General features: G+C 39.7%; 1 protein-coding gene across 4 annotated transcripts in view; it reads left to right on the forward strand.

The window, feature by feature from the left end:
• RARB (retinoic acid receptor beta) overlaps positions 1-25,343 on the forward strand; it is a 280,456-nt gene that overhangs the window by 205,409 nt on the left and 49,704 nt on the right. For 3 of the 4 annotated variants that reach the window (XM_005423378.2, XM_031058887.1, XM_005423379.2), the window contains one exon: positions 8,363-8,511. In XM_005423378.2, coding sequence (XP_005423435.1) covers positions 8,363-8,511 — 149 coding nt within the window. The remainder of the gene's footprint in view (positions 1-8,362; positions 8,512-25,343) is intronic. The other variant, XM_031058886.1, reaches the window with a different exon arrangement.

Consider the following 25,343-nt stretch of genomic DNA (forward strand, 5'->3'; position numbering starts at 1 on the left):
TAGGGAAAGCACTGAATTTGTTACACCACATTTGTATCAATAGGCCACAGAAATAGGCTTATTTTTCATAAAAAATAAGAGGTCAGAGTTCTCACCTTCTCTACATTTGTGTCTCTTCTTTGCCTATGCCACTTTATTCCACATGAAGATCTGACCATAGGAATGCAGAGGTAAAGCAGCCAGGGTGTGAATTGTAAGAAAATTTCATTTTCAAAGGAAAATCTAACTTCACGCAGATGATGGCACAATTATGTATTTTTTTAAGGAAGATCCTATTTTTCAGTTTTGCAGTAGCACAATTTTCACTTGAGACTGATGTGGTTTTGCATGGTAATGGACAGGCAGAAAATCACCGACCTGAAAAAACCACAGAGCTAGCATCTTTCGGATGTTTTTCTTCAGTTTTCCATACGATTTATTTTTTTCATTTAACATGTTTTCTTTTTCATTTCGAAGGTAGGCTCCTAATACAAAGTGATGAGCTGCTGCCCTGTAAACTCTGCCTGCTAAACCCTGCGGCCATGCTGTCTCTACTCTTACTTTCACCCCAGCTCACTCATGGAGTCTGCCTGGCCATTTATTTAGCAAAAGACGCTCCTGTTCTCAGTTACTAGCACATCATTAAGTCTCGCTGTCTTGAGAGTAACACAGGTATAACCAGATGCAGTGCTTGGCCCTGATATAATTAATCCTGACAAGCTTTCTGCTTTCCACGTTTGCTCAGGTGTAAATACATCTCTCTGGATATATGGACACATAAACCCAAATGCAGAACTGCTTTGCTGACATAACTGTTAAAAAAAAAAATTCAGCCTGAAAAGCAGTATAATTTTCTTTGAAAAGGTGATGTTAGTTATACATACTACCTCAGGGTTTAGTGGAGCTGGTGCTTAGGAGCCAGAAATTGGAAACCAGCTGCAGCCTCCTCGTTGTCCTTTACTGCTAACTGTAGTAAATATGTGTGTAGAGAATGTAATGGCCAAAGTTGTGGCTCTGCTGGGAGAAGTACCAAAAGTGGTTGCAGTGACAGCTCCCCCTGTGTACCTGTGGGACACAGCAAAAAGATGCAGCAGTTTCAAACAAAGGTTTTTTAGGGTATTTTCTTTCAGAAATACCTGATTGTGTGTTGGTGATTTTCAGGTCATATGTACTTAATTTATAAGACTAACCTGCTAGATTCAGACTGACCATCTTGGTGGTATGTGAGACTTGGACAGTACAGTCAAGAGAGAGGATTTTTTGGCAGTGCACAGTTGCTGCCTTCAGGAGAGGATTCGGTATTTCTCTCAGGCAAATCCGTTCCCTGCTAGGGCACTCCTGTGTAACTGTATATATGATGGTAGTCTTATAGAAAGCTGATTCTCAGCTGGCTGTGGAGATCAGAAAATGAAGGCAAGGTTTCATCATCTCTCCTGAGTTCCCTGCTGGCAGCAGCAGTGGCTCTTGGAGGCAGCAGGCACCCAGCCCTGTCCCATCTCACAGTGGGCAGGTGAGTGGGGTGCACATGCAGACTTGGGGGTGCTTCAGAGCCCCTGCAATAGAGGAGCCAAGCACAGACTTAACAGAGTTCCCTGCTTTGTCATGTATCCCATGTGAAACCTAGGGCAAGACATGTAAGGCTGTGTTTTGAGGACACTGCTTAGTGCTGTCAACAGCTTAAAAAAAAATCCCAGTTGGGTACTGCTTGCACTTTTCTAGGAATTTATGACACAAGCAAATAAAGCTCTTTCACTGTCAGTGCTTCTGTTTCCTGTCTGTAAAGTAAGAATAGCTCTTCCCTTATCTCACTTAGGTGTTACAAAGGTAAAAATATGAATGCTCGTGGATTATTCACGTACTGGAGTGGCAGAGACCATGCTTGTAGATCAGATAAGCAGAAAAGAGAAGGATCTTTCACACTGCTAAATATGGCAGAACCAGAAGCAGTGCTGGTGTTGCTGTGTGGCCTGGGACAGCAGGGCCTGAGGAGAGTCACTCAGGGAATCTGTGCAGGAATGTCACTCTGGAAGATGTGCTGGCAGGTGGGGCTCCTGGAGTGCCTTGTTAAATGGCAGCATAAAGTCTGGTGACCAAATTGCCATGTTTAACTAATGGACTGATAAAGAGGCCAAATTGTGTCATAACAGAAAAGTATGTTTTAAAAGAATCTCTACTCTTCAATGGGCACCTGATAGAGATTATTTGGGGGAATAATAAAATCTGTGAAGAAGTTAGCTGCTAAGTAACAGAAATTATATTATGAAAGTAGAACAGAAAATAAACCAGAAGATAGATGCAGTTGTCATCTGATTTAGAGCAAAAAAATCTGGATAGCTCTGCTGTGCTGGTAGTAGGATACTAAACTGTTTCTTGGCCCTAATCACCTGGTATGAATACAGGTTTCAAAGGGCTATACTGTTGTGTGGCCAAGATCAGTATCCACTGACTCCACTGACTTATGTTACATGACTCTGCTGGTTAACATTACAGATTTGCAATTGAAACTTGGCAATTTTGTTGATGAAAGGCATGAAGGAATATGATGCAGCTCTCTCTCTCCTAGTTCTAAACTGGGGAAGATGCAGCAAAGGAGTGTAAACACTTCTTTTTCTTGTCAGTTGACAAATAAACTTGGTGTATACACAGCAAGGAATTTGTTGAATATGAAGTTTTTTTTTTTCAAATCATACTTTAAATTTAGTCAGTGTTTTAACATTAAAATGCTTCAATAGTTAAAATGAAAGCTTCTAAGGACCTGCTTTGCAAGTAATGTCTCCACTCAAGGCTGAGGCCTTTCAGGGTTCATTCTTTCAAATATCTTTTGACTTGGCAGGATCATGATCATTACCTTTATTTGAATTGGAGTATCACTGGAAAGTCCTGCAGCGCCAGTTACTGTACAGCACATTCTGAGGCCCTGCCCAAAATAGTGCACTGTCTAAATGCATGAGATGCAGAAGGGTGGGGGAAGAAAATACTGTCCTGATGGTATGTCTGCTGCAGTGGAGCAATGGCTAAATTTGTACTTGGAACTTCATTAGGGTGAGGATATCAGAGCAGAGAGTGTGCTTCACTGCTTCTTGTACTCCGAGGCGCAGATGCTGCGGGACAGAAGCCAGCTGTCCCTATCGCTCTTTAGCTGACAAGAGTTGGAGCAGCAAAAGTACTTCAGCTTTAGAGAGCTCCTGCCAGCTCGGCTGCGCCTATCGGGACTTGCACCTTGTCTGAGATAGTTTTGGCAGCAGCAGCCCGTGCCCTTTGCATGGCCCTTAAAGTGCCCTGGCTCTGAGACTCCTTTTCGGTGACCTTGCATGCAGTTTTGTCCATTAGTCCAGTCCTTGCAGCGTGGGCTTCTGAGCTCTGTAACCTTTACCTCTTTCTAGTTCTGTTGTTATTTTAATCATACTGTATCAATCCTGAGCAGCACATAGTGGAAACCTGTTAGATACTCTATTCACTTTTAAAGTAACAGAAAAGGATCGCTTTTGATTGGGCACCCTCAAAAAGAAACAAGGTCATCGAGTTTCATCTTCTGATGTCCCTGTTGAAAGTAGAATGCCCCTTTTCAGACTAAATGCAAGCCAGTAGACTTTAAAGGGTTTCTTTGGCTTTCTTCCATAATACCACCCTTTTTTTAAGGTCAGTCTGGCAGAGATGCATGATTTGATTAAAATTAATGCTTCAAAAATTGTAACCAAGAATTAAAATAGAATAAATATATTTAACATCATAGCTTTAAGGCAGATGTGTGCAGATACAAAGACATAAAGAAAAAATAAACCCTCAAATGTGGAAAACAAAGTTTCTTAGGTACTTCTGAAAATCCTGGTAATAATATCTCAGTCTGCAGTTTTTGTAGATTTTAATCCAGGTATGTTGTGTTCACTTGTAATAAAAAGCATTCCTTCTCTAACTTCGATGCATACCCAGTCTATAAGGAAAGATTTTTGACTGTAGCAGTTTGTTCTGTGTTAATTTGCACATGGCTTCCCCTGAGCCTTTTCCTCGGTCCTCCTGCCCTCAGCCCACTCCACCTCCATGCGTCCACCCCCGGGGGAAAAACAAGATCCAGCACAGCAAGTGCCAGTACTGAAGTAGTAGCACAACTTCTTTGCTTTGTGCTTTTATTCTTTGCAAGGGAGAAAATGGGAGTCTTCCCACAAGGGGAGACTTTGTTTTCCTCTTTCTGTTGTCTGTGATCCCCACCTGTTGTATATATGGTAAAAATATCTGGGACTTATAACCCAGCAACAGTACGCAGCTAGAGTCATGTGTGACCGGGTCAAACACACACTCGCTGGAGGGTCATGGCCAGGTTACTAAGTCAAGGCTGGCAAGTATCCACGATAATGTTTTCTTTCTCTCTCACTCTTTTTTTTTCCCTCCCCTTGTCTGTCTTCCAAACAAGAGTTTAAAAAAACCCAAACCCTCATAACAATGCAAACTATTTAGGCATGACAAATTCAAAGAAGTTTTTTATTTAAAAAAAATGGAGGGGGGGGGGGCAAAGTCAATGATATTTTGGATTTAATTTTATAGTATAGTTTTATGTGGCACATGAAAGAGAGAAATTTGTATTGAAACAATTGAGACCCACTTTCCCAGTTCCTGGCTCTTTCCTGGAAGATGATTAAAAGCAGACTTTTTTTTCCAGACGAGACATAAAAATTAAATGATCTACAGTATATAGTTATTTTTTCAAATGTTTGGAGGCTTATAAATAACTTCTACAATGAAATGCACACATACAAGCAGCAGAGAATCTGGTTCTAATTACTTGTACTTTAGTTGAACTTTGGCGTTTCCTTTGACTTTCTGCCTAATGTATGTGAGCTGAGTGCCTTGCACTCCTGCAGTGAATTCACAAAAAAAAAAAAAAGAAAAGAAAAGGCAAAAAATCCAGACTCTTGTTGGTGCCAACAAAAATGAGGGTTAACAGAATGTTTTGACCAAATGCAACACTTTGCTATTCACCCTAATTAGCTGAAATTGCGGCTTCCCACCAGGGACCCTGAGCTCAGTATTCAAAATTCCCTTGAGGCTATCCAGGAAATGCCATTTGCTTTACAACTTCTTATTCTTTTAAAACTCAACTGTCCAAAGTGTGCATTAACATGCAAGCTTAATAATCTGAGCTTCCAGGAGAACATGAAGCATTTTGCAGTGCCTGCCTGCTTCTTGTTGGTCTCAAAATAAAATACCTTCTCCATCTGTCAACACGGTTTAGCTGGCAGTAAATTAGCTCTCAGAAAGCACGCTGTGCTTTTAAAGATCTTATCTGCTACTTTATCTAACCTTTAGAAAAATTTCAGACATCTTAGGAATTATGAAGTGACCGATTGTTTGAGAGTCACTGTGTGCTTAAGCTGCATTCAGGTGTTGGGTGACAGCACCGAGGCTCTGTTGTCTCAGGTGAGTAGAGATCCTGAAGTGTCACATCCCATAGGACAAGAAAGCAGGGCAAGGAAACAAGTTGCATTTTTTAATTCTCTTCCCTCCCCCCCCCACCTAGAATTCTTCCTAAAGTTGTAGGACTGCTGTAAAAATGCTTCTTCTGGAAAAGTCAACTGTCCATCCCCCATCCTTTTTTTCCTTTTTTGCTTGTGTAGACATGCATAGAAGGAAGCAGCTTCTGCTGTCATGCATCCATTAGCTGTCAACATGTTGCAAAAATAACACTTTATACCTGCTGAGCATTGGTTGCTACAGATGCCTGCACATGACTTCTGCCCAGGCACTGCATACTTTTTTCACATAAAGAATTACAAAAGCTAAATCTAAGGAAGAATAATAAGCCAGAAACTGGAGTAAGAATCAAGTATGGCTTGAACCCAGGTTCAAGCTTGTCCAGAAAACTGCACACCCTGCCTGTGGTCAAAAGTGAATGTGCCCAAACTGGGTTTTATTATAAAAAAACACACCATCAAGATTTGCTTCCCCCCCCGCCCCCAAAAAAAAAACCAAACCAAAAAAACAAAATAAAAAAACAACAAAAAAAAACCACCAAAAAAAACCCACAAAAAACACAAAAAAACCCCAAAAAACCCAAAAAAAAAAAAAACAAACCCCAAACCTACCAACCAAAAAACCAAACTCTCTAGACAGTTGTTCAGCTAATGCAAATATTATTTTTAGTACATTAAGTCCTTTTAGTGGCACATGTATATATGGGTGTTTTAGGGAGGATCTTCTGATTTCTATTGGCTCCTTCCTTATTATATACCTTTTCAAATTGTCCTGAAAAATATTCTCTAGCAGTACCTTCAACACTTCACTTGCTGACTGTGTTGTGTATTTATGACCTGAGTTGGTTGCATAACCTCTTCTGGATATCACAAGCTCCTGTTTTTTTCTACAGTGCCTGACAGACCTTGTTGGTGTACAATACTGTTTGTGGTTGGAACACCACTATTGGTGGTACTTGTTTAGGATGAATTGATGAATAAACAGAAGTGTATCAGTATTATTCCTGAAAGGCTGCTTTCCCCAAACTGAAATCACAGAAGGATTGCAGGAGAGCATTTGTTTTATTGAATGACACAACCTTGTTTTCCCATGGGGAGCCTAAAAACTGCCTTTTAGGTGGACCAGGAGAGTTGAATGAGCTAATACAAAACACATTGTCTGTTGGTATTGGAGTTTTAAAGCTAAAATTTTATCATTCCTTAGACTCATTGGAAGCCACCATAATTCATGTACGAACGTGAAATAAGGCAAGGAATGTTGGAGGCTTCTCAAGGGCGTTTGATGAATCTAACTTTAATTTAGAAGTACTAATAGATTATTGATTCAAGGAGGGTGGCTGTGCAGAGATCAATAACAGAGCACTCTCTATCTCTCTTAAATACCAAAAATTACTGTTGAAAAGAAATGATCATTCTCATATAAGTTTTCATTAAGAAAAAGCTTCATAAAAGTTTTCTTGGTGCAGTAGGAACACATAGATGCTTGCCAAGTCCAGTTAATTTAATACTGAAAAAGATGACTATAGTTCTGGACATTGTCTTAATATCACAATTTATAGAGCCATGTCATTTGACTTATTTTAGTTTTCTGGTTTTTCACAGCCTCCTTATCGTTAGATATATAAATGAATTGCAAAGGTATTTCCTTGCTTAGATCAGAGCCTTTAATACTTAACTCTAGCATTTATTTTCTTCTCAAGAAGTGTTTGTCCTTGAAGTTGATACTAGCTTAACACAAGGAAAAAAGGCAGAAAGGGGCCCTTCTCTCACGAGTAATCAGAGGTTGCCTCATGTGCTGTGATGCCCTCTGTGAATTCAGCAACACATGGGTTGACAATGAATCATGAGTTTAATACAAATGTATCATCGTTGTAATCTGAAAAATATCATGTACAGTAAATCTTGTCTAAGATTTTTCCATTGAGTAATATTCTTTAGGGTCTGCTGTTAGTACTCTAGAGATTTAACTCTGCTGATAGTGCCTAATATTTCTGGCTAGATCTGAGTTCACAGATCCTGTCATTCCTGTATATCTGTTGAAAAGTTAGAGGGATTTATCTGAGAAGCAGCAGACAGGTAGGTGAAACATGAAAATGTATTGCACACCCACAATAAACGTGAGGAATGATGACAGCATATCACAGAAAACTAATGCAGATGCTTTGGAAAGATGTAGTTCACATGTCTTATCTTGCATCATAGAGCTTTCATGTCCTTTCCCTGAAAGGGGTTACTGGCTTTTCAACAGGCTCAAAACAGATGACCATCTAGAAATATTAAGGCAATAAAGGGATGTGGGGGTCATAATATGTAAGTAGCTTTTTCTCAGTGAGGTTTCCTGATATACAGGTCCTAAGGTAGGTAAGGAAGTGTTGCTGGGTTGTGCTAGTTTTACAGATAAAAAAAAAAAGGACAACTTGTTTAGGTAATTTTCACTTCAGGTCTCTCTCTCTCTTCATACTCTTTACATATATCCTGATATATGCTGCTATCCTGCTAGGTCAGAATTGCATACTGACCTAGAAAAAGGCAAGATATTAAAAAGCTCTCCCAAGATTAGGTACCAATTGCAGTTTCCCTTTAAAGGTTGATATCCAACCTGCACATGTGGATGCTATACATTCATCAGGCTAAAACCAGAGCATGAGCTCAGAGTTGTCCTTTTTGGGAGCCTGGTAAGATTCATGCCCTACATCTAAATTATTGGGTACTTTAAAATACAGTTTTGAGGCTGTAGGATGTAGTTCTGCCATTATCTGCCTTGCTTAGCTCCCTTTAAATTTTACTAGGAAAGACAAATTAATGTTTATTATGGAAAGAAAGGTACGAACCAGTTTGATACTTACAATATGGTTATACATATTAATTTATTCAAAATTATTATGAATCATTCAATTTTATTTTTTTTTCTTTTGTAGCAGTTGAAACTCAGAGCACCAGTTCTGAGGAACTTGTTCCGAGCCCTCCTTCACCACTTCCACCCCCTCGTGTTTACAAGCCCTGTTTTGTTTGTCAAGACAAGTCATCCGGATATCACTATGGTGTCAGTGCTTGTGAGGGATGTAAGGTGAGTGCCATCATCTCCCTTTCCTTTTATAGGGCTGCATTTCCTCTTAGGAGAAGGCTAAAGCAACTCAGTTTGGTGTGACTTGATTGTCTTCAAAGACAGATGTAACTTTCTTGCATTGATTAATTCAGATTCATAACTAAAGACAAGTAAATTACCATCATTCTTCGAATTAATTCCCTTCATAACTTTTGCCAAATATGCCTTTCAGGGACTTCCTTAACTATTGACTCGCATGAGAATGTGGTCATAGATGTAGACATAATCAAAGGATAAATGGAAAACATTTTGAGACTCTTCTTTGTACATCTGTAGGTCAGATATTCCCTGAGATCTCACATGGCCCTTGGCTGCTCTTGGCCTTTTTCTGTGTACTTCTACCTCTCTGTACTCAGGGGGTGGAATTTGGGAACAGGATCTGATCATCTGGAAATTTTTGGTGTAGTCTCTAGCTATGTAACTCATCCCAAATCAATTTGGGAATTTGAGGATTAGCAGGTTTCTATTTTCAAAATTTAATCTGTCAGACTTCACTGCTGGTTCATCTGCAACCTGCCTTCCACTGCTGTGATTGTCTGAGCATGAACTGATGGCTGTCTATAGGATGCAGTAGTAAAGCACACCACTCAAAAGTAGAGAATACCTGAAGAGAAGAAATTTTAGCTACACCTTGTTGTTGTGGCAATTATTGGAGGTGTGCACACAGTGTGCACTTCCATGCATGCAAGGAAGAAGGTAGAGTGAAAAATGGGAAAGAATGATATCATAGGGCAGATGCACTTACAGATAAATTTGTTAGCATACCCTAGTGCAATGATCTTTCTTAACAGTTAAAGAAAGGACCTATGATTTTCATCCTTTAGCTTAAAATAGATGTGTAGTGTTTAGTACAGTACTAATGCATGCTGAAAATGTGACAGGTGCTATAGCCATATAAATAAAGTTCTTAGAATAAATTAACAAAAAGCATTTTGCTGGTTTATTTTTGTGAACTGATATATTTTTCAGATAGTGTGCAGTTAGCCATTTTTACTTTATCCTTTGAACCTTCAACTTTTTCCATTCTAGTGGAAATTTTTTACTTACATAAAATATCATAGTCCTGGGTTTGTCATTAGACAACATACTAAAGGATTTAAATCTGGTTTCCCTCCTATTTGATAACTGTAGAGACTGAAGTAGTGAAAGTAACTTCTTAATCTCACCTCAGTTTTAGAACGTCTTTCTGGTAGTGAGGTTTTTCTTGGATGTCCTGTCTGTATTTTTTTCTTTTAGATACCACAAAACTATCAACATTTAACTGTTTGTTGAGAATAACTATGGAAAGAATATGCTGCAGCTGATTTCCTTAAGTAGGAAATCTCATCATACTCAGATGCTAACATGCAAATGCTGGTAGTGTAACTTGCTCACCCACGTTACCTCTAAGCACAGACATAATTGCACACTGTGGCAGGAAGGTCACATGTCCCTAAGAGTTCATTCTTTTTTAAAAATATTCAAAAATACACTGTAGGACTTTTACTGGCCTACTGCAAAGCATTTTCATAAATAATTAAGGCAAGATCTCACTTGTCAAAATACATGAGGAAACCCAGCTTGTAATGTGTTAGCCATTACTCAGCAAGAACTGAAATATTATCTTCACTTATTTGCTGATTTGCAAGACTTAACGATAGCTGATGTTTAAAGAAGAAGAAGAAAAAATATTAGTTACACAAAGCCTGTCAGTCTATGAGAAATAACAAGATTCCAAAGTAGTAACTTGGCTGGTTGAGGCTGGTAATATTTGGGTTTATTGATGTTTGCTCTGCAACAGGTTGGACTAAGGTTTCATGGATTGAACCAAATTCCTTAGCAAATGCTAGAAAATGGCAAGAACATTATATGGCTGCTGAATCAACCACAGGTCCCTTTGGTGGACAGTCAGGTGCTACATTTGCTGTTGAAAGTTGTCTGAACTGGATGTCAGCAGAGAGCAGACAGCCAACTGCAACACCAGAGGCCACCTCAGAAACCTGTGTTGCCAATTTCCACTCTTTCTCTGAAGAATGTTATCCTTTTCTCTTGAGCCCTTTTTGACTGTTTTTTTTTTTCCCTTCATCTTTACACTTGCTTTCATACTGTCATCAGCTGTTGGTCCGGTACCTCAAGAAAACTACCACCTTGAACTTCTGATTTGTGTCCATACAGGCATCTGCCTGTTCTCAAGTCTGCTTTCCTCCTCTGTTCTCAATATCAGTTCTTCATGCACCTCTTTTCTTTATAGCCTTCTTCATACAAAAATTCGTCAGTTGCTTTTGCAAGTTTCAGTAAGCACTGAGAACTGAGCACTGCTGCTTGAAGAAGCTCTCTCTCCTGTGGATCTCTGCCTTTCAGTTGATTAACCTAAGTTTATTAGAGAGTCTGTGTTTCACTGGAGGCTTCTGCTTGGTGTGGAGCTGCAGCTTCACGCTGATTCTCTGGTAAATCAGGGGAGCAATAATAATAAGGAAGAATACGTGTTACAGCCTTTTGTGTAGTTAGGAAATTCAAATTCATTACCCCTTTACCTTGAAGACACATTTCCATGCAATTTCAAAGAGCTGTTTTCTTCAAGATTTGTCACTGAAGCTGACTAGCATATTCAGAAGCTGTTGGGACAGGGAGAGGCAATCTCATTCCATAAGAAGCTAGACTAAAATATCAACCAATCCCTTTCTTTCTCTTTTCATCTGACTGTGTTGGAATTTTCTCCTTTTTCACTTGTATCTTCCCTTCTTCTTTCTTCATCGAATGTTGATGTTAAATCTTAAATTCACTTATTTTTTTCTCCTGCATTTGTGCCTTCCTCTGTTCTGAGGTCCTTTTCTCAAGTCTTTTTCTTTTTTTCTTTCTGACTCATTTACCTTTCACTTTGAACTCCTGGCAGTCTTGTTTCCCAAGGGAAACACAAATGGAAAACTCTGCTCACATCATATTTACCTAATTAGGACCCTGATCTTTTGTTTCTCTGTGCTGGCTTTCCATTGGTTTTCTTTCAGTTTTCTCTCTCTTTCCTTCTCTTTTGCCTTTCTCCTTTGAGCTCCAGTGAAGTTGCTGCCACAGTGATCATTATTAGTCATCATCTAATGCAAGGAACAGTTTTCTGTCCTCCAGGTTTTGGGTTGATGGCTGCCTTTGATTCATCAGGCTTTCTTTTTCCTGTCTTTCAGGGCTCTTTCCTTGCTGACTTTTCAATATCTCCTTAAAGGGCTCTTTATCCACTTCCTGATGCCATTCCCCAAAGTTCAGTTCTTTGGTTTTCTATTTAGAAAAGCATTGTTTACTGACCTCTTTTTGTGGTAGACCAATGGGGGATGTCATGGCAATATTCTGTTTATAACAGAATAAATTGAGACCTTCCAGCCAGGAGCCCTTGGAGAGCTGTGGATGGTGACTATGACCTTGTGATGTTCAATTTGGGAAACACTGTGCTGTAAATTTTATCTTCCCTCAGCTGCCACCAACCCTTGGATAATTTCCAAAGTACTCCTCTTTCTGACTTCTCCCCTTCCATCTTTCCCTGGCGTGTCATCTTGCTCACCTCTCTGCTATCTTAGACACAGAGTTCATAAAGACAGAACTTTCCACCCTCTCTTTGTGTCATCACCAACTATAATGTCAGTTCTTTCAGACATCCTGCCATGGTGGCATCATTTCTGATCTGCAGTATTCTATTTTACTCAATCATTTTTCCTCCAGAATCTGAGAATTTGGCTCCAGCTGCCTTAATTGTCAAACCATTGCTGTGGTCTTCTCGCATGGGATTGGTGCCTTCTCCTGTCCTTCCTTCCTTCCTTTTTTCCTACTCAGAGTCATCTTTGGTTCTTATTTTTCTGGGTACCTCAGAACAACCTCCTCACCTCCTTTGCCAAATACTTCAGTGACCTTGCTGTCTTATTCATTACTGGAGTCTTCAGTACTGTGCTGTAGTAGAAAGACTGTTCTGTGGCTTGTGTTGATATAGGAATCATTTAAGGTTTTTAGAGGATAGAGTTTTCATAAAAGGCACTTGTCAACCACAGTGAGAATTTCAAAGTGGTTAAAAAAAACCCCAGAAACATGGTTCTGTGTTTATTTCTGGGTTTCCCACAAAACACAGAAGTGTGTGTGCCTCATACCTGGTGATTGGCTTTCTGTATGTGTTTGAGTTTCAAAATCAAACTGATCTTCACAGTGTACTTGTATTTTGTAAAAAAAATTCCATAGATATTCCATCTTTTTATGTGTAAAACAGTACATTGACAATATTCAGCTTATTTACAACTTTTCCATTTTGTAAACTGCACGGCATCTCAGAGGTGGGTTTTGCAATCTACTTATGTTGTTTCATGACCTCAGTTACAGACTTCTGAGATTTTTCTCTTTTCCCTCCCCCAGTCTCTGGGTGTTGCTAGACAGCACGCAAACAAATTCCATTGAAAATAAGCAATTTGGATTTATCCAGCTGGTGCAAGTGGTTATAGGGCTGACTGTCACCAAACGCTCAGCTCTTTGGTCCTGACTTCAGTCGTCGTTGTAGCTGGGTTTGCAGAAAGGGGGGACTGAGAGTAGTGGGCTGGATTGATTCCCCACACAATGCCATCATTGTGTGGGTGAGGAGGAGAAGCTGGTGTTCTGGCAGCTTCAGCTGTCTCTGAAAGCCTTGTCTCTTGTTCTGGTCATTTAAAAGACAGCATTCCTCTGCTGACAGTCCTGCCTGGATTACTGGCTTGAATTCGGTGGGCAGCAAAGATGCCTAGAGCAGTTTCATGGGAGAAGACAGCACAGCATATAAGAGGGTAGGTTTACGGTCCAGCAGTTTTGTCTGAATGATAAAGATGCCTCTCTGCCTGTTATTGATGCTAACAGACAAAAATGTAGATAAATCTGCTTCAATACTGAGTGATCCCAAGTTGGCCTTTATCATAAAATAAGGATAGCTTTCCTTCCATCAGAGTTTTCATACAGAATCACATCTAATGTGGGATAATTAAATTAAAAAGGAGCCACATTTAATACATTTTCAAGGGTCTTCAGCTCTGAAAATATGTCTGTTTGTTTGACATATTCCTGACTCAAATATATATATTTTTTTATGGAAAAGACTTGAAGCAGTATGGAAAAATAGGCTTTGATATAAACCGTGACATTCAGGTCTGTAATTTTGTAGGACTGACTCCCCAGAAAAGGCAAAATACACACAAGGGAAAAAAAATAGAGAAAACGAAAACGTTTTTGCTTCATTCAAATTTGTTGTTAAGCTTAAGATGTTAAGCTTAGGAGAAAAGCTGTCATTTTGTTACAATTTTAACTTAATCACTTACAGATGCAGTGCGAGGCAGTCCCACCACTCAACTTGAGGCCCAAAATTCCTTGCCTAACTGTGAAGGCTGGGCTTTCTGCAGTCTATTAAGAGAGAGAGAGAGAAGCTCTTCTGATTGCTGCTTCAAAGCATCTAAACCAGATCTGCTCTGGGTCACCCTCTAGAACAGCCTGTCCCCATGAGCCTTTGGGTTAGGTACCCAAGCACAGCTGGGTTAATGTTCTCCTGTATGATGTTCCCTGTGATTATGTTCCTCGGGACACTGAGGGGCTTGGGGTTTCCCTGTTGCAGGCTATGAATCCTTGATCAGCATTGTTACAACAACTGATTTACAAAATGCTACACAGAGCGAGAGGGAGGAACTGCCTTTTATTTTATTTGTTTGTTTGAAATTTGATGGCAAGAATGTTATTTCCACGCTAAATGATATCATGATTCTATGATATTATGCTTTGGTCTGCGAGAAATGTTGCTGAGAGAACCTAAAATATTTTATGGATTGTTATAAAAAAGTTCCCTTTATGGAACAGTGTCCTTTGGGACAGATGTCTTTTCTTTTAATAATGTCTCTTACATCATGTGAGAACAGATTTGCATTTTCTTAGGCAGTTCTGGGATTGTGGAGGGATCTTAAACAGCAGTTCTTTTTGATAACACCACTCTTGCACATGTTAGCTTCTAGCTATAATATAATTATATTTAAGCCTATATTTATGCCTCTTTACGGGGAATTAAGGATCCAGACATAGAATTTTCTCAACTATTTAACAGTAAAAAATAAAAGCACACTTCATAAAGCTAGCTAACTAACATTCCATGTATTTGTTTGGTTTTGTTTTCTCGGCATGTTTTAATCACCTACAACTGAAACAGAAAGTAAGAAATGTAAACTTGAAAATATACGCGCGGTATGATTTGTATCAGGGAAAGAAGTAACATTGTTTGCAGCAATGCAGTGGGAAAAGCTTCTGTTGGTTCAAAGAAAAATATAGATCAGCTTGAATGATCAAGCTGCATTCGTCTCCATTTAGGCTGTGTTAGCGACAGTGCCAGCGGTAGAGATGCGTGCTGTCATCCATGCACAGCTATGAAAAATTCCTCAAATCACAGAAAATTGCTCCTAGTTTCAGTTAAATCAACAATACTTTTTAGAAGGTGAAAAATGTATTTTGAAATACATTTCTGCATACTATTAATATAATCTGATCTTAAACTGTAAGCACTTTGTAGCATAGCAACATTCCAAGCCATTCATTTGTAGAAAGCAGTGCCATATGCAGAAAGACACTAAATGAGTTGCAACTGCTTTAAATGTAGTACTGAAACCCTGGAAATTTTATTCATTTTGTGCTATCAGAGGAGACCTGGTTGATTTAATGCCATCCTTGAAATTTTAGCTTTTCAAATAACAAACCCAGGAAGTTCAGGTGCCCCATGAAAAGGGGGGTATCTATTTCAGTAAATTCTTAATTCTTTTTTGCTTTGTTTTTGTTTGTTTGTTTGAAAGATAAAACTTTTGACAGATCCTGAATTCATTTTAAAAGATGGGAAGCATGTATTAGTTGGAAGCACTCTGAGACAAACAAACATGATGAAATACGTGGAATCAGGAACAAAAAAATTTTTTTACCAGGTTTATTAAAATCTTTGTCTGGGTTGTGTGAATGCCATAAATGAAGAAATAAAATTACTTGCTCACCACAACAGGTAGCAAAAATTGTAAATTGTGTTGTGTGCCAAATATGCTTTCCAGTTCTTTGGACCCAGGTTGTGGGTTATAGCTCAGCTCCTCCCCTGTACTGGGCTTCTGGAGCAGAGATGGACAAAGAGCAGCAGTGTCTCCATGAGGGTACAGCACCTGCATCCACAGCTAATCTTCCTCTTACCTTGCCCCTTGTCATAAACCAGGGGTTCATCTTAATCTGTGAGAATAGTTGTTTTTTACTAATTACTGTAGTTTTTTTCTGGCAACCATGCTGATGCTATAAAGGTGCAGAGATTACCCCAAATTGACTTTCTAACTGTGCTAACCCCGCTGCTCCACTCATTTGTGAACATAAGGGCTAATGTCCTGTGGAAACAGGAACTGGAAAGTACTCTCTTATTTTCCATGAACTGTCACATAACAATGTATAATTGTTTGGCTTAAATCTTACACTCCATTCTCTCATAAAATTCCTGACACCATCAGTGAAGGCTTTCTCAAAAAAGAACAGCAATGTCTGACTCTTGATCTCTGGTGTGTTGGTGACCAGCCACGTTTTGGGGCACAACTTTGCCATGATGTGTACCTGGAAGGTTTCTGGTAGCAAGTGGTGTTCCTCCTGCAGGCAGTCATCTCCTGTGGACAGTTTGGGTACAACTGTCCCATTTCAGAGGCCAGAAGGAGATATCTAAGGTAGATGTGGACTTTCCCATTGTATGCCAGCAAGCCATAGTGCCCATGACTGTTTGCAAGAGCATTTCCTAACATATATGTAGCCTTCGTGCCTTCTGACCTTACATATTTTTTCAGAGTCTTTGGCCACTAACTAGTCCATAACAATTACGTTTTTTTTCGTTGTTGTTATTAATAAACTAAAATTGTTGAGTCTTACTCTTTTGGCAGTGTCTATGCCTTTCCCTATCTGGGAATACACACTGTAAAAAGAAGAAACTTCAAATTTATATGTGTATGTACATGTTGTTGCTGGAATTGAATCATAATTTGTCTCACCACAGTGGATGGTAAAGAGTCCTTATAGATGTAGTTGTCACATTTCCATCCAGCTTTCACCTGCCCATAGCTGATAGGGCTTATTAGCAAATGGCTGAGAGAGCTCAGGCTCACATTGGATCAGTAATATGTCTGTGGTTTACAACACCTTGAGCAGAATTAAGTACATTATATGCACGTGTAAAAGTGCTGTCTATGCAAATCACACTGTGAGGTACAACCAGAGATGCCAGAAGCAGGTGGGCTGCAATTCAGGCTTGCACACTTGCCTGCTGAGAAGTCCCCTGGTTTGCGTGCAAGGAACGTGAAGTGTGTTTTTGTTTTCCTGTCACTAGGTTCTAATGGGTTTTACTTCTTCAATTTTCTTCACTAGAAAGAGGGAAAAACCTTTTATTTTGTTCTCATCTTGTCAATCAATTTCATACCTCCCTGTTAGTTTAAGGACCACATATGGCCTTTAATTATAGTTGTAGAGTACAGGCTGTTCTGTGCACACTCCACAAATTGTACAAGTGTAGGAAAAAATGCAGTTTTCCACCATATTTAACACAATATTTTGTAATATGATCTTTAAAAGTATTGTTTGCAGATGTAATCCAGAAATAAGAAAATAGGGGTATCAGAGCAGACATCTCAGAAATTAAATACTGCAAGATTTTCTGATAACAGCACTAGCCAATTTTTTTACACTATGCCATATTTATGCAATTACAAATGTATAAAATTACAATGCACTAGCTTTCATTTTCTAACTCTGGAACTTTAAAAAAAAATCCGATTAATGAGAAATTGACAGAGAATGATATACAATTGATTTGTTGAATGTAGATTTAGGATAGCTTGCTGGACCCTATAAGAAAGTGCACTGTTTTTCCTGTTGGAAAAAAAGAACAGAATAGTTTGCCAAGAGTAGTTCTGGCTGAGTGTGATTTTGGTGCTGGTGAGATGGTTGAGGTCACTGCTGTTCTTGCTCTAGGCATCTTTTCAAATTGTAGTTTGATTTTTTCTTAGCAAGTACTTACAGACTTTCTGATTGGCATGCCTTAGAGAAGTAAATCCAAAATTAAGGGGTTTCATAATGGTAGAAAATGGAATAAATCATTATCTAATTCTGTTCACACTTATTTATTAAGTAGATATTCAGGTGCTCTTTTTTTGCTACAGTTTTGGAATTTACTTTGAATTATACACCTATCTATATTTTCTAGTTATTGTGAACCATCACCCAGTTTGTAAATTGTCAGCTGCCCAATTTTCAGAAATACTTTGGCCTTGGAAAGTAACCTTCCATCGCCATCTGCACTTGCAGACTGACCCGATAATGGAAACAGAGGTTCTTTCTAATCCTGAATGAAGTGTTCCTTTGAGAAAATTTTCTAGAGGGGTATTTGCTTTCGATTCTTCTGGAAATGGAGCGCAATTGAATTTGCACCATGGATCCCAGAGCTGGTCTTCAGATTTGCGGAGCTGGTCTTTGTCTGTGCAGAAAAGACAACTGGATGTAATTTTCCAAGATTCAGTATTTCCAATGAAGTCAGCTTTAGAGATTCTTTATCCAATTTGTTTATTATATACATTCTTCTTTTTCTTCACCCTGTAAAGCAAAACAAATGCCTTACTAAAAAAAATTCTTTCACTTCTGAGTACCCATTCAAAGAGCAGAAAATTACAAAATTGAGATTACAGCCTATCTTTCTTTCTTTGTATCTAGATTGTACTGTAGTCTTGAGATATGGGTACTTTGTCTCCTGAGAATCCTGTAAATTATATACATGTTGTATCCTTTTTCCTTTTTATTCTTATTAACTGTCCACAGGCTTGGAGCCCTTGCACTTGTGATAAATTCTTATTATTTCAGAGGAACTTCCCATATACAGGGGACACCTCTAGGTATGACACCTGTGCATCTCAGTACTCCTGTTATGAAAACTTGTAGTGTTAAAGAAGTCATGCACCTGATTCTGTAATTGGTACTTTTGGTATGTCGGCATGAAAACTGTTAAAGTGGTGTGCTGCTGCAGCTGGTTTGCTAAATATTCAGAGTCCCTACTCATAAATTGTTCTTCCTTTTGATAATAAGCAGGAGCCCCCACAATTTCCACAGCTCAACTCAGGAGACAGCTGAGAAGTAGAAAAACATTTTTGTATATAAAGTCCCTTATGATTTCATGTGGCCATGCTTAAAATTTCTCATTTAATATATTTCAGTGGGAAAAGTTACTATGCAATAAAAAGTGGATCATAATACAGTATTTTAGAGGGGAAAAGTATATTGTTTCTGGATCCCCTGTCTAGAATTATGGGTGCATAAATTATAAGGTGAGACACAGTTACAAGTAGTGCCAGAAATGTAGATTTGGTTGGCTGTAAATGCAGTCAGTGATTTCACTCCAGCTATTCAGCTGCCGGAGGGGAGAGCCAGCAGCCCCCAGCCAGTGCACGTGAGCAGGATCTGCCATTGCCTGGTGTCAGGCAAACTGATCAAATGCTTATGAAGCAAGTTTGTTCTCATTTTAGAGTCTCTTTAAAGCGACAATTTAATGGGACCCATTACTGTCAGCTGTGGCCAGTTCCCTCTCCCTCCTCCCAGGCGCTTAACGGGGAAAGCAGAGATTTATAGCTGTGGTATAACCACTCCAATGGGCTACTGTTCACTCCTCCTGCAAGTCCTCGCTGGCTGCTCTCCAGATGAATCTTCCAAACAGGAGAGAGGTCTTCCCTGTCTCTGGAGTGCTTGCCTTGCTTGGAACCCTGTGCACCTGTGATAAATATATATGCAAATTATTAGGTCCTCATTTCAGTGTGTGCCGTGATCCTTACGTGCTTTCTGCTGGTCCAAAAGAGTGGCAGTGCTCCAGATTTAGCAATATTTAAGCAGACCATATAAGAGAGAGAGAGCTGTGCAACCCATCATTTTTTTAATGAATGAGCACAACCATTTTTTACTTTTTTTTTTAACTTATTTTTTCTCTCTCTCTTTTTTTTTTTTTTGATCAGAGGATCAAGGCATTTCAGAGATGCTGCTGCAAATGATCTTGCCCAGTCCACATTTGTCAATACTAATGCACAGTGGTTATTACATGTACAGAAACAAAAATGAAAACTACATATTTTTATTTAAAGGAAAGGGAGTGTTAGATGAACAGAAGAGATGTAATCACAGCATCCAGGAACCAAATGGATGAACTAACTAAAACAATCTTTCATCTCACCCTAAATCCATGTGATTTTCGTAAACTGAATGATCGTCTTGTGATTCTATGAGCTCTGTGCTTGAATCTGGCCATTGATTGAAGTCTGGCAGGGGAGGGAGAAAACAGGAAAACATCTAGCTAAGATTTTCCTGTGTTAGATTAATCAGTTCATTCACTCATCTCTGAAAGGTCATGTTTTCTCATCATCAAAGTTCTCCAGTCTGAGACTCTCCCTTGATTCCCTACAGCTTGGCTGAATAGATCCACTGGGCAAGGGGGATGGAGCACTACCTTTGTCCTGCAATGCTTTTTCAGCATCTCACTGTGATTTGTGTTGGGGTTTGCAACAAGATACATCTCTCTGATTAGTGTTACCCTAAAAGTCTTTATTGCTTGGAAAAACTAGTCAGTTGATTCCTCTGTCTCTGTTTCTGCAGTTGCTAATCCCTTGCACTGCCGCAGACTGCATTTCATCCACCTTTCTCAGCCTGCTTTCCCATCTTGTCCCAACCGTTTTGACTGTGGGTGCTCTGACAGTGTATGGAAACTGGGCAGGGGGATATGGCCACTATCTCACTCTTTAAAATGGTGGGTTTTCCAAGCTGGTCCAGATCCAACTCATCCCTCTGCTGTCGCCTTTAGTAATGAGTTTCAGCTGCAGTGTGGAAAGGTAATTTTCCTTGACTACTGCCAGTACTAGAGAGCCAGACTTGCATATTTCTGGGTGTTTACTTGAACTCTGTTTTCTAGTCTCCAGGCATCCAAGTTCCACTAAACTCTAGGCTTTAGAGGATTTTAGTGGATAGTTCGATATTAGCAGAGTTTCTTTGTTGCCGAACACAGGGGAATGAGAGTGCAGCATAAAGTAGTAAGTACAAGATATTACTTGCCAGATTTCAAGAGATCTGGTGAAACATATTTGTTTAGATGTCAACTGTCAAAACTAAGAGCAAAAAAAAAATTACGGGGAGATAGTGAATGTGTGTTGATGAGTCATTCAGATAGATGCCTGAAAACTGTACCAGGAAGCATAATGCTCAAGACATCTGGTTTATTTTGGCATGTTTATGTCCATGTTATTTCATCTGAGTATTTTTAAGTTGCTTTCTGCATTGTTTTCATATGTCACTTCATCCCTCCTCAGAAACTTCTTTGCTGTGGATTGGGCATGTTTTAAAACTCCTCCCAGGTCAGACAAAGAGAATAGAAACATGCTGGGTGTTGGAGGTAAGCAGGGGCCTGCTCTTTGCCCGCACCCACAGGCACCCACCCAGCAAGCCAGGCTCAGGCTGGGCTGCTGCACCGGCTCCAGGTCAGCTGGGGCGAGAGCAGGGAACAGCTGGCTGTGCACACAAACTGTGCAGATCTCTGCTAGCGTGAGGGGAATTGTGCCTCAGCCAGCTTGCAGGCATATATAAATATTTGTGGCATAGTTTGCATTATTATTTCAGCTGAGCTCTAAACATTCGGTTGCTGATAGCAGGAAAGAAAGTAGTGCTGCTATAAATTTCAGATGGTGCAGAAGTGCAGGGATTTTTGTATCGGCTGACAATTAAATAAAGTCCCTGTGCCTCTTTTGATAAATAACTCTGCTGCCAAATATGTGCGGGAACTCTGCAAGCCTTTGTGGGGAAGGCTGGGAGGGGGAAAGGAGGAGGACACAAAGCCTGCCTGCGCAGGGAATTTCCTTGGAGCACACACACACCCCTTCTTTCTCCCGTGTAGGGTTGTGTTTGAGCTTGCCCTTTCCTCTTCATGTTTCCATCTCTGCCAAGCACCTAAATGGAGAGGTTAATTTGAGAGACTGCTACAAGTAATTGCAGCATGGTAATTGCATAGCTAACATGAGTCTTTTCCTTGTCCTGCCTGCTGCAGGAATCTGCATGTCACTGCAGGGGCATAGCTTGGTGGAGATTTTTGTTTGTTTTTACTAGGAGGTCCACTACTTTGTTAGAGTAGCTGTTGTTCAATGTCTTTCCATTGTAGCTCTGTGCAATAAAACTGAAACAACCAACCTATGTGTCTCCTAGTAAAATTGTGACATTGTCCATGGAAGATGGTGCCCCTCTCCAGCCATCCGAAAACCCAGTGGATAAAAACAAAGACACAAATTATGATTGTAAACCAAAATCAGTCATACAATTGAGGGATAACAATTTGAAAAGTCTTCTGTGATACCGTGCTTCCATGCGGGAGGGCAGCTACATAAATGGTTTGGAAAAGTGTCATTCTTTACGAAGAAATACTGCGCTTAATTAATTCCTGCTCCTGGGAGGTCAACCTGGGGCACTCATTATTGTCTTAATTGGTGGTATAAATCCTGAGGCACTGGAGGGGAAGAGAGGAAAAAGACGATGAGCAGTTAGCAACATACAGCCTTTTGGATAAGTGCTAGCCAGTTGTACAACCATCCTAGTGACATTTTATTGTTTTATTGGGTTATAGGTCTGATCCTTCACAAATTTGGTTAAAGGGAATTGATTTGCATAAACAAAAATATAAAACAACAGCAAAATGCAAAAATTCATTCCTGAGTTCTCCATTAAACTGTGTGAAATAACTCAGAAAAGCACTTCTTTGATCTCCTGTTATTTGTATTAAATTATATTCATTACTCTTCCCATCTGGAGTTTCATAGCAGGCCAAAAATCATCCTACAGACACGACTGAAAGGAAGTTAACTGTAACTTTTTAATTATATACATTCCATCTCCTTTTTTTTCTTAATTTGAAAAAAGCAGATGGAAGCGCATACCAGCGCCTTCCTCTCCGTTTAAATCACTGAAGTGGAGAAGCAGAAAATCTCAGCCGTTCTTTCCCCTCACATATTGTTTCAAGGTGATGACTGTTCTGTCTGGAGACTTTGACATGTTTGCTAAAAAGGTCAGGAGTTCAGTGAAAATCGAAATTGTGGAAAAATACGTGCGTAGTCCTAGGGATGCCGTGGTACCCTCGCTGGAAGAATGTGGTTGTTGCAGATTTGCACTTGATGGAATACATCTCCCCTGTTTTATTGGTAGCTGCCTCTCTGCCAGCTGGCCAGCAGAAGTGTTTCCAACTCCCCAGAAAATGGGGGGTGGTTTTATAGAATGATGGTTTATAGAATGTTTTTTTACATTAAACCAAGGTTTGTGGAATCAAAATATGTTTTGGCAAGCGGCACAATAAAAAATGGTAATACTTCCAGCCTCCCCAGGGGCTAATAGCTAATTGGCATTACTAGCTCCATGAATAGTTTTCTTCAAGCTCTATCACCAGAATTAGTTTGTTTTTTTTGTCCTGTGAAGCCGATAAGACATTTTTCACCTTAGAAACTATTAGGATTTATCAAATGTGGCCTGCTCTGTCTTTGCAGATTAATTTTTTGGTAGTTGCAGATGAGTATCCCCATTGTGGTAGCTTAGAGAGGAGCAACATGTTCCTCATCTGCTTATCCATGTCCTTTTCTCTTTTTAAGAAATTAGAAAACCCTGAGATATTTCAAACTTTTCCATTTGTGTTATAACAATGAAAAAATAATTGACCTTTTTTTGCCCATAGTGGATTGCTCTTAAATCCAGAGGTCTGTATTTCCATATGTAAGATGTGGGTTGGCAGCTGCTTATTTTTATTGAATTTTGAGTTCTGTTGATTAAAAATAATGAAATTCACTGCCACACTGGTTTCAAGAGCAAATTTAGCTTTCTTTGACCATAGAATCTTAGGGCTGCTCTTCATCTGCAGAATAAATGGCTAGACAAGCAGAGGTGTGGATGGCAAGCTGGAAATACCAGCAATGACAGACAAAGCCAGTGCCCTTCCCAGGGCGGGCTGGTGCTGAGTTCCTCCACCACTGGCTGGCTGGCATTTCTAGGTGCTCTCTACCAGCTATTGAAATTTGTTTTTGCAAAGACCTTCCTGTCCTGCCCTGACATACATCATCAGCACAATTTCCCTACTTTCTGGCAGTGAGCCTTCCTTTACTTATTGTTATAGCTGCTTCCATTTTGTGCCAGCAGTGGTTTCCAGCCACAATGTCAGACAATTAATTTGTTTATTCTGCAATGTGTGACTTCCAAAGTGTGATAGACAGTGCAGACATCCTGGAAAAGTGCTGTGCAACTGGGAATAAGCTCATTTGAGCTTCCTTTTAGATAGCTGCTTTGGTAGTTTTCATCACTTGTGGGGTCTCCTGTTCTGGCTGCAGCCATTTTGAGTGTGTTTTGTCTGTATGGTATCATTGAACAGCATATGCTGGGCTGTAGATCTTTTGTAAGCCTTTCTATGCAACTCCAGTTGCAGGTTTGCATGTTACCTAGGCCTCTCAGAGTAAATATTCCTGGTTAACAACTAAAAATTGCATGTCTTTGTCCCAGCTTGATTGTAGAGCCTACCAGGATTTGGTGAGGCAGGGGCTTTTTGTTCACTGACTGCTGCCACTAGTTGTTAAAAATACTGAAAACTACATTTAGTTCATGCATGTACCTGGGCAATTCCCTGGTCACAGAACAAAGCAGTTTTGTGCAGATCCCATCACTGAGAGATACCTTAAATGTCTGTTGATGCTCCAGAGAGTGCAGGAATGGGAGCTTTACCTTCTCTAAATATATTTTACAGGGTTAGCAAGGACAGAGGGTAACTTAAATTTTTAAAACAGAGAGATTGAAAAGAAGCCATCCATCACAAACATTTCTTTTGTAAAAAGTGCACTTATTTGCACAGCCCCTATTTCAGAATAAAGCTAAGTGCAGTGGTCTCAGGTGTGTGGTGGGCTGGATTTTCTTTTCAGCTGCTACTGGTATTTATCTTTCCTCTCAGAGCTCAGTCAGAGTTTATAAATGACCGATAAACTGTACCATGGAAAAGTCCTTCCTACTCCTTTGTTTTTTTTTACTATAAAGTAGCAATATGCTTCATTCAGAAGCTTATTTTGCAAATTTACCAAAGAATGGCCTCTAAATCTGCAGGAGTCATAGCTGGCTGCCTGTATTTGGGGGTAATCAAAGCTGAACCAGATGAAGTGAGCAGGCTGTTCAAACAGATTGAGCTTGCAATAGCCCTTCTCTGCTGATTACCCTGTCCCTGGCTTGCAGTGCAAGTTTTCAGCTTGCAAGCGCACTATGCCTGCAAATAAGACTTGGCATGCCCTGTGCTGGCAAAATATTTTTAAGACATTGTGATCAAATGATCCGTCTCTTCATGCATGTGCATAACTTGAGCTCTAAGTCATCTGCCCTGCCAAAATCAACTGGACAGTGAAGGAGAGGGAGTTATATAGATTCCCTATCAAATATGTGAGGGTAGCAGTTCATGCTAACAAATCCATAAGACTTCATAAGTTTAAACACTTAACTTTGTCTTGAAGGCTCATCCTTAATGAGGTCCTTTGTATTCAGATAGCCACTGGCATAATAGCATTCAAAATATTACTGAAATAGTTAATATTCTCTGTGTGCACTCTGTTCTTTACTGAGCTCTCAAAGTTTGACTCATTCACAGGCAACTGCTGCAAAAGTGGTGAATGGGACGAGGTGGTTTCTTCAGTGTTGAGTTGAGGTTGGATTGATTAAATAGATGATTTACTTCTATGCAGTAGATCTAGGAAACCAGGTTTGTT

The sequence above is a fragment of the Geospiza fortis genome, unplaced genomic scaffold, assembly GCF_000277835.1.
Source record: "Geospiza fortis unplaced genomic scaffold, GeoFor_1.0 scaffold231, whole genome shotgun sequence".
Taxonomy (NCBI): domain Eukaryota; kingdom Metazoa; phylum Chordata; class Aves; order Passeriformes; family Thraupidae; genus Geospiza; species Geospiza fortis.